Source organism: Sebastes fasciatus, chromosome 20 (assembly GCF_043250625.1).
Source record: "Sebastes fasciatus isolate fSebFas1 chromosome 20, fSebFas1.pri, whole genome shotgun sequence".
Taxonomy (NCBI): domain Eukaryota; kingdom Metazoa; phylum Chordata; class Actinopteri; order Perciformes; family Sebastidae; genus Sebastes; species Sebastes fasciatus.
In genome coordinates, this window is record NC_133814.1 from 27,812,252 (window position 1) to 27,825,862 (window position 13,611).

At 45.1% G+C, this 13,611-nt stretch overlaps 1 protein-coding gene across 1 annotated transcript in view; it reads left to right on the forward strand.

Moving 5' to 3' along the window:
- The first annotated feature begins 2,348 nt into the window (after positions 1-2,348).
- Positions 2,349-13,611, forward strand: part of prkg1b (protein kinase cGMP-dependent 1b) — a 54,639-nt gene continuing 43,376 nt past the window's right edge. The window contains exon 1 of the mRNA XM_074619933.1: positions 2,349-3,717. Coding sequence (XP_074476034.1) covers positions 3,398-3,717 — 320 coding nt within the window. The 5' untranslated portion in view covers positions 2,349-3,397. The remainder of the gene's footprint in view (positions 3,718-13,611) is intronic.

Here is a 13,611-nt window from a genome sequence, read left to right on the forward strand (position 1 = left end):
CAGTAAATCATGTGAAGCCTTTAGAGGACAGATGTTGGGGACGTTGTAGAGGACAGATGTTGGGGACGTTGTAGAGGACAGATGTTGGGGACGTTGTAGAGGACAGATGTTGGGGACGTTGTAGAGGACAGATGTTGGGGACGTTGTAGATGACAGATGTTGGGGACGTTGTAGAGGACAGATGTTGGGGACCTTGTAGAGGACAGATGTTGGGGACGTTGTAGAGGACAGATGTTGGGGACCTTGTAGAGGACAGATGTTGGGGACGTTGTAGAGGACAGATGTTGGGGACCTTGTAGAGGACAGATGTTGGGGACGTTGTAGAGGACAGATGTTGGGGACCTTGTAGAGGACAGATGTTGGGGACGTTGTAGAGGACAGATGTTGGGGACGTTGTAGAGGACAGATGTTGGGGACCTTGTAGAGGACAGATGTTGGGGACCTTGTAGAGGACAGATGTTGGGGACGTTGTAGAGGACAGATGTTGGGGACCTTGTAGAGGACAGATGTTGGGGACATTGTAGAGGACAGATCTTGGGGACATTGTAGAGGACAGATGTTGGGGACGTTGTAGAGGACAGATGTTGGGGACGTTGTAGAGGACAGATCTTGGGGACATTGTAGAGGACAGATGTTGGGGACGTTGTAGAGGACAGATGTTGGGGACCTTGTAGAGGACAGATGTTGGGGACGTTGTAGAGGACAGATCTTGGGGACCTTGTAGAGGACAGATGTTGGGGACCTTGTAGAGGACAGATGTTGGGGACGTTGTAGAGGACAGATCTTGGGGACATTGTGCAGTGGTTGATTGTTTCTTCACTCAGATTTATAAAAAGATTCATATTTTATTTTATATTTTATCGAAAATAAAATAACTTTAAACTTTAAACCAGAATGAAGAAAGAAAATCAGTTTCTGTAGTTTTCTAGTAAAATATTGAACGTTGATGCTCCAATAATAAAATATAAAATAAAATAAAATAAAATAATAAAAATAAAAATAAAGAAGAAAGAAATAAAGAAATGAAATGAGGAGGAGAAAGAAGAATAAGAGGAGGAAGAGTTGTTGTTGAGGCAGACCAACTTTTGGACGCACCAGCAGAGTCTCAGTCCGTGTCTGTTTCTCTCCTCCGGTAAACCTCCCGCTGCTCCGGTAAACCTCCCGCTGCTCCGGTAAACCTCCCGCTGCTCCGCGTTCAACTCGTTAAACTAATGAAGGAGGTGAAACCGGAGCCGGTCGGCAGCTCCTCTTCCTCCTCTTCCTCCCGGGACTCCCGGTTCATCACCGTCTTTAGATGATCTCCGTTCAGTTCTCCGGTTCTCTCCTCGTCTCCTCGCTGCTCTGCGGGTTTCCTCAGACACGTTTTATTCTACTTTCTCTCCTTCAGACCGGAGCTTCTACCGGAGGACCGGAGCTTCTACCGGAGGACCGGAGGACCGGAGGATGTTCTCTCCGTTTCATTCCGGAATTCAGATGTTTCTTCTGTTTTCTGCCTCCTGGATGTTTCTACTTTAATCCTCTTTAAGGAATAAAAACACAAAACTGATGTTCTACTTCTGTTTGGAGGAATTTAAACCGGAATATAATAAATATAATTATTAAATATATATAATATATATATATGTATATACCGGTTCTTCACCGACCTGGTTCGAGATTTATATTTAATATCTCACAACTCAATTTTACTTTACTTTACTTTGTTTTATCCACTTTGCTTTGAAATGACTTCTCAGAGAACCACCTGTTCTCTGGGGTTCCTGAGGAGAACCTGCTGATCCTGGAGGTGAACGGTTCCTCATCGTCTCCGTGTTCTCTGGAGTTCTGGAGGAGAACCTGCTGATCCTGGAGGTGAACGGTTCCTCATCGTCTCCGTGTTCTCTGGAGTTCTGGAGGAGAACCTGCTGATCCTGGAGGTGAACGGTTCCTCATCGTCTCCGTGTTCTCTGGAGTTCTGGAGGAGAACCTGCTGATCCTGGAGGTGAACGGTTCCTCATCGTCTCCGTGTTCTCTGGAGTTCTGGAGGAGAACCTGCTGATCCTGGAGGTGAACGGTTCCTCATCGTCTCCGTGTTCTCTGGAGTTCTGGAGGAGAACCTGCTGATCCTGGAGGTGAACGGTTCCTCATCGTCTCCGTGTTCTCTGGAGTTCTGGAGGAGAACCTGCTGATCCTGGAGGTGAACGGTTCCTCATCGTCTCCGTGTTCTCTGGAGTTCTGGAGGAGAACCTGCTGATCCTGGAGGTGAACGGTTCCTCATCGTCTCCGTGTTCTCTGGAGTTCCTGAGGAGAACCTGCTGATCCTGGAGGTGATCGGTTCCTCATCGTCTCCGGTTCTCCACTTTGTTTCAAATCGGGAATTTAATTGATAGGAAAGAAGGCAGAAGAACCCGGAGGAGCAGTTATTCACTCCTGTTTTACAGACTTTTTCCAGTTTGACTTATTTTGTATCATCTAAAGTCACATCTTCCTGGAAGACGGAGCAGATAACTTCAACCTTAAAGAACCCATGAGGATCTAGAGGAACACTACAGTATGAGGCACCATGGGGAACCGTGAGGTGCAGCCAGGAGAACCTTTTGGATCCTAATAGCAGTATTACTTAATTAAACAACAACTCTGGAGGAACCTTGAAAAAAACCCGTCTGAGAAGCTCTAGAGGCATCCACAGGAAACCTGGGGACTGCCGGGAGTCTGGAGGAACCCAGGAGGAACCCAGGAGGAGACCCCAAAGAAACCCCAGAAGAACCCTTAAGACTCATAAGAGGTACTCTGAAGACCCCGAGGAAATGTGTGGGATGCACTGAAGATTCCTGTAGATCCTTAAAAGAACCTCATCTGAGAAACTTTAGAGGGACCATCAAGACCCAGAGGAAATGTGGGGACAGCTGAGAATCTGAAAAAAAACCAAGAGGTATCACTGAAGGGTCCTGAGGAACCCCAGAAGAACCTTAAAGACCCTTAAGACTCCAAGGAAATCTTGAGGATTCCTGACATCTGGAAGAACCCAGGAGGAAATTGAGTATCATAGAAGAACTCTAAGGTATCTGAAGACTCTTGAGGAATCTCTGAGGATCGCTATACGTCTTAGAAGGACCCTGGGACTCCCCTAAGGAATCCTAAAGGGACCTACAAGACCCTGGAAACAGTCGGGGGTGGTCTTAGGTCCTTGACTGAAATATCTTTACAAATCCAAGACCGAGGAAATGAAGAGGCCACTAAGCACTCTGAAGGAACCCTGACCCTATAATCTGGGAACGGTTGTAGACCTCGAGGATACCGAGAGCTAAGTACTTTGAGGAACCCTATAGGGACCCTCACGATCCGAAGGAAATCTGGCTACCACAGAGGAACTCTAGAGGAACCCTGAGACCACCTCGGGGGGCCCCCCAGAGAACCGATGGGGACCCTACGGGACCTGCAGTACGCCCTGCAGGAGAAGATCGAGGAGCTGCGGCAGCGCGACACCTTGATCGACGAGCTGGAGCTGGAGCTGGATCAGAAGGACGAGCTGATCCAGCGGCTGCAGAATGAACTGGACAAGTACCGGTCCGTGCTCCGGCCCGCCACCGCCCAGCAGGTCCAGGCCCAGCAGCAGAACCTGGTCCTGCAGCCGGACCAGCACCGCAGCAAACGGCAGGCCATCTCCGCCGAGCCCACCGGCATCGACATCAGCGACCTCAGCCACGTCACCCTGCCCTTCTACCCCAAGAGCCCACAGTAAGTCCACGACCTTATGTGTGTTAAGAGAAGACGGTCTGTGGTTGTGTTTAGAGATGACGGTCTCTGGTTGTGTTTAGAGAAGACGGTCTGTTGTTGTGTTTAGAGATGACGGTCTGTGGTTGTGTTTAGAGATGACGGTCTGTGGTTGTGTTTAGAGAAGACGGTCTGTGGTTGTGTTTAGAGAAGACGGTCTGTGGTTGTGTTTAGAGAAGACGGTCTCTGGTTGTGTTTAGAGATGACGGTCTGTGGTTGTGTTTAGAGAAGACGGTCTGTGGTTGTGTTTAGAGATGACGGTCTGTGGTTGTGTTTAGAGAAGACGGTCTCTGGTTGTGTTTAGAGATGACGGTCTGTGGTTGTGTTTAGAGATGACGGTCTGTGGTTGTGTTTAGAGAAGACGGTCTCTGGTTGTGTTTAGAGAAGACGGTCTCTGGTTGTGTTTAGAGATGACGGTCTGTGGTTGTGTTTAGAGAAGACGGTCTGTGGTTGTGTTTAGAGAAGACGGTCTGTGGTTGTGTTTAGAGATGACGGTCTGTGGTTGTGTTTAGAGATGACGGTCTGTGGTTGTGTTTAGAGAAGACGGTCTGTGGTTGTGTTTAGAGAAGACGGTCTGTGGTTGTGTTTAGAGAAGACGGTCTGTGGTTGTGTTTAGAGAAGACGGTCTGTGGTTGTGTTTAGAGATGACGGTCTGTGGTTGTGTTTAGAGAAGACGGTCTCTGGTTGTGTTAAGAGAAGACGGTCTGTGGTTGTGTTTAGAGAAGACGGTCTGTGGTTGTGTTTAGAGAAGACGGTCTGTGGTTGTGTTTAGAGAAGACGGTCTCTGGTTGTGTTTAGAGAAGACGGTCTGTGGTTGTGTTTAGAGATGACGGTCTGTGGTTGTGTTAAGAGAAGACAGTCTGTGGTTGTGTTTAGAGAAGACGGTCTGTGGTTGTGTTTAGAGAAGACGGTCTGTGGTTGTGTTTAGAGATGACGGTCTGTGGTTGTGTTAAGAGAAGACGGTCTGTGGTTGTGTTAAGAGAAGACGGTCTGTGGTTGTGTTTAGAGAAGACGGTCTGTGGTTGTGTTAAGAGAAGACGGTCTGTGGTTGTGTTTAGAGAAGACGGTCTGTGGTTGTGTTTAGAGAAGACGGTCTGTGGTTGTGTTTAGAGAAGACGGTCTGTGGTTGTGTTAAGAGAAGACGGTCTGTGGTTGTGTTTAGAGAAGACGGTCTGTGGTTGTGTTTAGAGAAGACGGTCTGTGGTTGTGTTTAGAGAAGACGGTCTGTGGTTGTGTTTAGAGAAGACGGTCTCTGGTTGTGTTTAGAGAAGACGGTCTCTGGTTGTGTTTAGAGAAGACGGTCTGTGGTTGTGTTTAGAGAAGACGGTCTGTGGTTGTGTTTAGAGAAGACGGTCTGTTGTTGTGTTTAGAGAAGACGGTCTGTTGTTGTGTTTAGAGAAGACGGTCTGTGGTTGTGTTTAAGAAGACGGTCTGTGGTTGTGTTTAGAGAAGACGGTCTGTGGTTGTGTTTAGAGAAGACGGTCTGTGGTTGTGTTTAGAGAAGACGGTCTGTGGTTGTGTTAAGAGAAGACGGTCTGTGGTTGTGTTTAGAGAAGACGGTCTGTGGTTGTGTTAAGAGAAGACGGTCTGTGGTTGTGTTTAGAGAAGACGGTCTGTGGTTGTGTTTAGAGAAGACGGTCTGTGGTTGTGTTAAGAGAAGACGGTCTGTGGTTGTGTTTAGAGAAGACGGTCTGTGGTTGTGTTTAGAGAAGACGGTCTGTGGTTGTGTTTAGAGAAGACGGTCTGTCTTGGAACGCCAAGTTCTGGTCACATGACCGGAGCTCAGCCAATAGGAACGCCCTCTCTCTCTGAAACAGGTGAACAGGTGAACAGGTGAACAGGTGAACAGGTAAACAGGTGAACAGGTGTAGAAACTGTTCCTGCAGCGTTTGGTCTCGATGAAACAGAGTCCAGGTTCTGGACTCTAGTGTCCTGATGTGCTGAGCATCAGCAGCAGCAGCAGCTCGTCTCTGCTGAGGAGGAAACCAACAGCTGCTGCTGTCACAGATCTTTATTTATACACATATGAATATGAAAATGTGCGGCGCTGCTGAGCCTGATGATATGAAGGGATGGACGACTGGTGTAGTACAAGAACTGCTGTCGGAGCAAATAACATCAGTTTAAAGATCCACACATGGAGCCCCTAAATCTAACATTTCACTGGTTAGAGGTCTGAGTTTACAGACATTAGAATCCAGCAGTAAGGAAACGTCTGGATCTTCTAGTTTATCTGTTAATATAGTCCATTATATAGTATATATATATAGTATATATATATATATACTATATATATATATAAGTCTTTCTTTATTCAAAAAGGCTTCAGAACAACCAAAGAAATTTAGAGCAACAAAAAGTTGTGATGTTTCTACTCTTAGTGATGATGTTTCTACACTTAGTGAAGATGTTTCTACTCTTAGTGATGATGTTTCTACTCTTAGTGATGATGTTTCTACTCTTAGTGAAGATGTTTCTACTTGTAGCGATGATGTTTCTACTCTTAGTGAAGATGTTTCTACTCTTAGTGATGATGTTTCTACTCTTAGTGAAGATGTTTCTACTCTTAGTGATGATGTTTCTACTCTTAGTGAAGCTGTTTCTACTTGTAGCGAAGATGTTTCTACTCTTAGTGATGATGTTTCTACTCTTAGTGAAGATGTTTCTACTCTTAGTGATGATGTTTCTACTCTTAGTGAAGATGTTTCTACTCTTAGTGATGATGTTTCTACTCTTAGTGATGATGTTTCTACTCTTAGTGAAGCTGTTTCTACTTGTAGCGAAGATGTTTCTACTCTTAGTGAAGCTGTTTCTACTTGTAGCGAAGATGTTTCTACTCTTAGTGATGATGTTTCTACTCTTAGTGAAGATGTTTCTACTCTTAGTGATGATGTTTCTACTCTTAGTGAAGATGTTTCTACTCTTAGTGATGATGTTTCTACTCTTAGTGAAGATGTTTCTACTCTTAGTGATGATGTTTCTACTCTTAGTGAAGATGTTTCTACTCTTAGTGATGATGTTTCTACTCTTAGTGAAGCTGTTTCTACTTGTAGCGAAGATGTTTCTACTCTTAGTGATGATGTTTCTACTCTTAGTGAAGATGTTTCTACTCTTAGTGATGATGTTTCTACTCTTAGTGAAGATGTTTCTACTCTTAGTGATGATGTTTCTACTCTTAGTGAAGATGTTTCTACTCTTAGTGATGATGTTTCTACTCTTAGTGAAGATGTTTCTACTCTTAGTGATGATGTTTCTACTCTTAGTGAAGATTTTCTACTCTTAGTGAAGCTGTTTCTACTTGTAGCGAAGATGTTTCTACTCTTAGTGATGATGTTTCTACTCTTAGTGAAGATGTTTCTACTCTTAGTGATGATGTTTCTACTCTTAGTGATGATGTTTCTACTCTTAGCGAAGATATTTCTACTAATGAACGTTTCTACTTGTAGTTGTGATGTTTCTACTTGTAGTTGTGGTGTTTTTACCTTTAGCGATGATATTTGTACTTGAAACTATTTTGTTTTTACTTGTAACAGTTTTATTTGGACTTGTAGTGATGACGTTTCTACTGTAGCAACATTGTTTCTACTTAGCAATAGAAACAGTAGCAATAATGTTTCTAGTTGGAACAATTTTGTCTTGATTCGTAACAATGTTGTTTCCACTTGAAACGATATTTTCTACTTCTAGCGATAATATTTTTACTTGAAACAATTACTTACAACAGTTTGAGTTTTGACGTTTGGACTTGTAGCGGTGGCATTGCTACTTGTGTTTACTTGTAGTGATGATGTTTCTACTTGTAACAATTTAATTTCAAATTGTACTAATTTTGTTTCTACTATTGTAATTCTAATTGTACCAGTGATGTTTCTATTGCAGTGACGGTATTTCTAATTGTAGTTAATACATTTTGACTAATTATGATGACGTTTGTGTTGATGATATTTCTACGTATTCTGCTCCGTCTCACGTCCGTACATTTTATTTACTTGAAGTAGAAAACCACTGGAGCACTGCTTTAAATACTGCTGTATGTGTACCAGCAGTGTGCTAGCATCCATTTCTCAGAGGAATATAATGTGTTTTTTCTGTCCGTCCACGACGGCGACAACAAGCAGTGTGTTGGTTTTTAATCTGTGTGGTGAGCACACACACACACACACACACGCACACACACACACATACAGTACACACACACACACACACAGTTGACAGGGTTTCATTTACATCCCACCACTTGTCGCTGTCCGTGTCCTGCAGCCTGTGTGTGTGTGTGTGTGTGTGTGTGTGTGTGTTATTTTAAGACATAGATAAAGGTATTACAGTAGAGTGTGTGTGGGATGTGCTCGCCCACCAGCTCTCCTGCCGTCTGCTCTGACGCTTTCTAAACATTTTCAAACGAGTTAATGATCAGCTGAGACTCGACTGTCACAGACCTGCTGCTGAGAGACGACTTTTATTTTGAAAGTGACGACGTCCTGTCTGTCACGATTTGACAGTTTTCATCCACAAACATCAGAAATATCATAAACATCAGAAATATCATGAACTTCTACTGTAGTGAACATATTTTACTTGTAGCGACGATGTTTCTTCTTGTAGTAACGATGTTTCGACATGTCGTGATGATGTTTTTTCTAATGACTATTTTTCTACTTGTAGTGATGATGTTTCTGTAGTGAGGTGCGAGTGGTCGAGTTTATTCAGGTTTTCTTCTGATCAAAACATAAACACGGTTTCTCTTTCATGTTGGTGTTTTCTAAAATCTATCAGTCCTCTTTGTGTTTTCTATCTCGTCTTCATCCGTCACTTTGTCTCTCTCCTCCACCTCTTTAAACGTCTCTACATTGTCTCTGGTTTCTACGGGTGAGTTGCCTCGTCTCTCTTCACCGTGTCATTCGTCTCTTTGTCTCTTACCTCCTCTCACATTCCCTCATTCTTTAGATTAATGGCTTTTATTTCTTTATGTGTCTGCCTGCTGGTTTGTTTTCTACTTTATCTCATTTATTCTCTCACTTTGTCTCCAACCTGTAAATTCATCCTCCCTGTTGACTTTTTCTTCAGGCATTCCTCCATTATATTTTTCTTTCTCCCCCCTTCCCTCCTTCCTCCCCTGTGACTCATGCAGTAATAATCCCCCCCCCCCCCCCCTCCATCCATCCATCCAGTCACAATGTGTCTTCATTCAAGTTAGTTTCCTCCAGAGTCCAATTTACATGCAGATATTGAAGCCGGGGTGAAGTATTTCTTCCTCTGCAGATTCACCAAAATAAGATGCAGCTCTAATAGATCCTCTCGGCGCTCGTCTCATCTACTGGATAAAATAAAACTATCAATCTATTCTTAGCCAGACCTTTAGGTGTCTGTTTCCCCTCTTTACATCACAGTTATCTCTCATAACGCCAGCGCCTCTCAGCCGCCGTTTCTCAGCCGCCGCCTCTCAGCCGCCGTTTCTCAGCCGCCGCCTCTCAGCCGCCGCCTCTCAGCCGCCGTTTCTCAGCCGCCGCCTCTCAGCCGCCGCCTCTCAGCCGCCGCTTCTCCGCCTCGGCTACGAGATATACACACAAAAATAATATTGCAACCGCGAAATTCATTTTGTCCAAAGAGTCACCTGAGACAGGAAGACAGTCAGCTGAGACAGGAAGACAGTCACCTGAGAGAGGAAGACAGTCACCTGAGACAGGAAGACAGTCACCTGAGAGAGGAAGACAGTCACCTGAGAGAGGAAGACAGTCACCTGAGAGAGGAAGACAGTCACCTGAGACAGGAAGACAGTCACCTGAGACAGGAAGACAGTCACCTGAGACAGGAAGACAGTCACCTGAGAGAGGAAGACAGTCAGCTGAGAAAGGAAGACAGTCAGCTGAGACAGGAAGACAGTCAGCTGAGAAAGGAAGACAGTCAGCTGAGACAGGAAGAGTCAGTTGAGACAGGAAGACAGTCAGCTGAGACAGGAAGAGTCAGTTGAGACAGGAAGACAGTCAGCTGAGACAGGAAGAGTCAGTTGAGACAGGAAGACAGTCAGCTGAGACAGGAAGACAGTCAGCTGAGAAAGGAAGACAGTCAGCTGAGACAGGAAGACAGTCAGCTGAGAAAGGAAGACAGTCAGCTGAGACAGGAAGACAGTCAGCTGAGAAAGGAAGACAGTCAGCTGAGACAGGAAGACAGTCAGCTGAGACAGGAAGACAGTCAGCTGAGACAGGAAGAGTCAGTTGAGACAGGAAGACAGTCAGCTGAGACAGGAAGACAGTCAGTTGAGACAGGAAGACAGTCAGCTGAGACAGGAAGACAGTCAGCTGAGAAAGGAAGACAGTCAGCTGAGAAAGGAAGACAGTCAGCTGAGACAGGAAGACAGTCAGCTGAGAAAGGAAGACAGTCAGCTGAGACAGGAAGACAGTCAGCTGAGAAAGGAAGACAGTCAGCTGAGACAGGAAGAGTCAGTTGAGACAGGAAGACAGTCAGCTGAGACAGGAAGACAGTCAGCTGAGACAGGAAGACAGTCAGCTGAGACAGGAAGACAGTCAGCTGAGACAGGAAGACAGTCAGCTGAGAAAGGAAGACAGTCAGCTGAGACAGGAAGACAGTCAGCTGAGAAAGGAAGACAGTCAGCTGAGACAGGAAGAGTCAGTTGAGACAGGAAGACAGTCAGCTGAGACAGGAAGACAGTCAGCTGAGACAGGAAGACAGTCAGCTGAGACAGGAAGACAGTCAGCTGAGACAGGAAGACAGTCAGCTGAGACAGGAAGACAGTCAGCTGAGACAGGAAGACAGTCAGCTGAGAAAGGAAGACAGTCAGCTGAGACAGGAAGAGTCAGTTGAGACAGGAAGACAGTCAGCTGAGACAGGAAGACAGTCAGCTGAGACAGGAAGAGTCAGTTGAGACAGGAAGACAGTCAGCTGAGACAGGAAGACAGTCAGCTGAGAAAGGAAGACAGTCAGCTGAGACAGGAAGACAGTCAGCTGAGACAGGAAGAGTCAGTTGAGACAGGAAGACAGTCAGCTGAGACAGGAAGACAGTCAGCTGAGAAAGGAAGACAGTCAGCTGAGACAGGAAGACAGTCAGCTGAGACAGGAAGAGTCAGTTGAGACAGGAAGACAGTCAGCTGAGACAGGGAGACAATCACCTGAGACAGGAAGAGTCAGTTGAGACAGGAAGACAGTCAGCTGAGACAGGAAGACAGTCAGCTGAGACAGGAAGAGTCAGTTGAGACAGGAAGACAGTCAGTTGAGACAGGAAGACAGTCAGCTGAGACAGGAAGAGTCAGTTGAGACAGGAAGACAGTCAGCTGAGGTAAAGCTGCAGGGAGGACGTGTCCACCAGCCTCGGTCTGTGTTGTAGATTTCTAATAATATTAAAATGAAACAAAGGAAGTACTGACGGACTTCAGTCACTGTCTGTCTTTAGTCATAAAGTAGGAGGTCAACAGTAGCTGGACCGGAGGACGCTCAGCAGAGACAAAAGGTTTCCATCATCACAGGACGGGATGATGCAGATCTCTGGTGCTGAGCGTCCTCACCTTCAGAAGAACTGTGTGGTACGGAAAGACTTCAGCAGTAGACCGGAGACGTCTGGACACAATAGTCCTCACTGCATCAAAGACCACAGACCAGGACCGCCCGTCCCCTCTGAAACCGTTAGACCAGAGAGAGAAACAGTCAGCTTCAACCCTAAAGCTGTGACACAAAGAGCCGCCCACGGGTGGCCCGGTTCTATTCAGACACTGAACCGTATCAGAACCAGAACCGATTACAACAAAACCTCCTGCTGCTGTTATTCCTGTCTATAAGACAGTGTGAGGGTATATAACGGTTTATAGCAACACTGGTTCGTGGTGCTGACAGCATCGCCATGGAAACGCCTGTTCTAATGGTTTATTATTACTATGTTCTTTATTACAGGTTTGATGTCTCTGTGTGGCGACTGTATGTTCCTGTTTAGTGTGAACGCACCAAACTAAAGCAATAATATTTAATCGTGATTAATCACACATTTTTTATCTGTTCTAAATGAACCTTAAAGGGAGATTAGTCCAGTATTTAATCCTCTTATCAACATGGGAGTGGACTAATATACTGCTTTATGCAAATGTCTGAATATATTTATTATTGAAAATTAATTATCAACACAGAACAGTGACAGATATTGATCCAGAAACCCTCACAGGTACTGAATTTAGCATTAAACAATATGCTCAAATCATAAGCTAGTATGACATGGTTGGCCGTCGCCATCTTGGTTTTTGGCATCGTCATCTTTGTTTTTAGCGTCGCCATCTTGGTTTTTGGCATCGCCATCTTGGTTTTTGGCGTTGTCATCTTGGGTTTTTAGCGTCGCCATCTTGGTTTTTGGCATCGCCATCTTGGTTTTTGGCATCGCCATCTTGGTTTTTGGCATTGTCATCTTGGTTTTTAGCATCGCCATCTTGGTTTTTGGCGTTGTCATCTTGGTTTTTGGCGTTGTCATCTTGGTTTTTGGCATTGTCATCTTTGTTTTTAGCGTCGCCATCTTGGTTTTTGGCATTGTCATCTTGGTTTTTCGGCGTTGTCATCTTGGTTTTTAGCGTCGCCATCTTGGTTTTTGGCGTTGTCATCTTGGTTTTTTGGACGTCACCATCTTGGTCTTTGGCGTTGTCATCTTGGTTTTTTGGACGTCACCATCTTGGTCTTTGGCGTTGTCATCTTGGTTTTTGGACGTCACCATCTTGGTTTTATGCAGCCAGAAGTGACCTAGGTGACCTAGTGAGCTAAGTACAACCGAACGTTGAATAAGACATGTTTAGGCGACCATAAAATGTAGTGATGGATTCATCAGGCTTTCTAGTTTCATATGATACCAGGATCTTCACTTTAGCTTTAAAACTGAGCCGCTGCAACCTGAATATCACAAGTTGTGTTAACGTGTTAAAGAAATTAGTGGCTTTAAAATGAATTTGCGTGTTAACTTTGACGGCTCTAATTGAAACACATAAATGTAGATTTGTACAGTGACGTGTTTGAGGAGTAGAACCGTCCTGATTGGTCTGGTGGTGGAGCTCTGGGTTCTGGTTCTGGTTCTGGTTCTGGTTCTGGTTCTGGTTCTGGTTCTGGTTCTGGTTAAATGTGTATTAATGAGGCTGGGTCTGTTTAACCCTCTGAGGCTCCTCAGGAGAGTTTTCTGAACCTTAAACTGAGATCCAGTCGGCGGCTCCGAGAGTTGATCTCTGGACTGTTTGTTTTCGTCTCTTCGTCTCCTTTCAGTCCACTTCACTTAAAACGTCCTTTATTGAGTCGACAGGAAGGAAACCTCTGATCTGTTCTGGTCGACTCATAACTGCTCAGCTGTTCCTCATTCGTCCACGTCTGAAGGAGGAAGGAGCTCCTCCTCCTCTTCCTCTTCTAAATATACTGCAGATATCTGAGTGTTGATGTGAGGCACCAGCTGCTGAGAAAATCTGTAATTATGAGACGGTAATTTACATTAATTTACTCTGGAAAGGACAATAATCAGAGTCAATTATAGATTGAATAGTGATTGTTTATCAGGATGATCAGAGAGGGGACATTAAAGTAAAGTTTGAGAAGAAGCAGTGACGTCGGCGGGGGGGTCGATGGTAGACGTGGTCTCGCTGTGGACGTGGTCTCGCTGTGGGACGTGGTCTCGCTGTGGGACGTGGTCTCCCTGCGGGACGTGGTCTCGCTGTGGGATGTCTCTCTAACATTAAACTGATGAAGACAGACGATGAGACCAGCGGAGGAATCGCCAGTAAATGTTAAAGTTATGAATCAAAGATCTGACAGAAGTTTAGAGTCAGACGGCAGCGTGAGAGTCAGCTGACTCATGTTTAGTGCTCAGAGGTGCTAGTCTGACCTGGTTGGTAC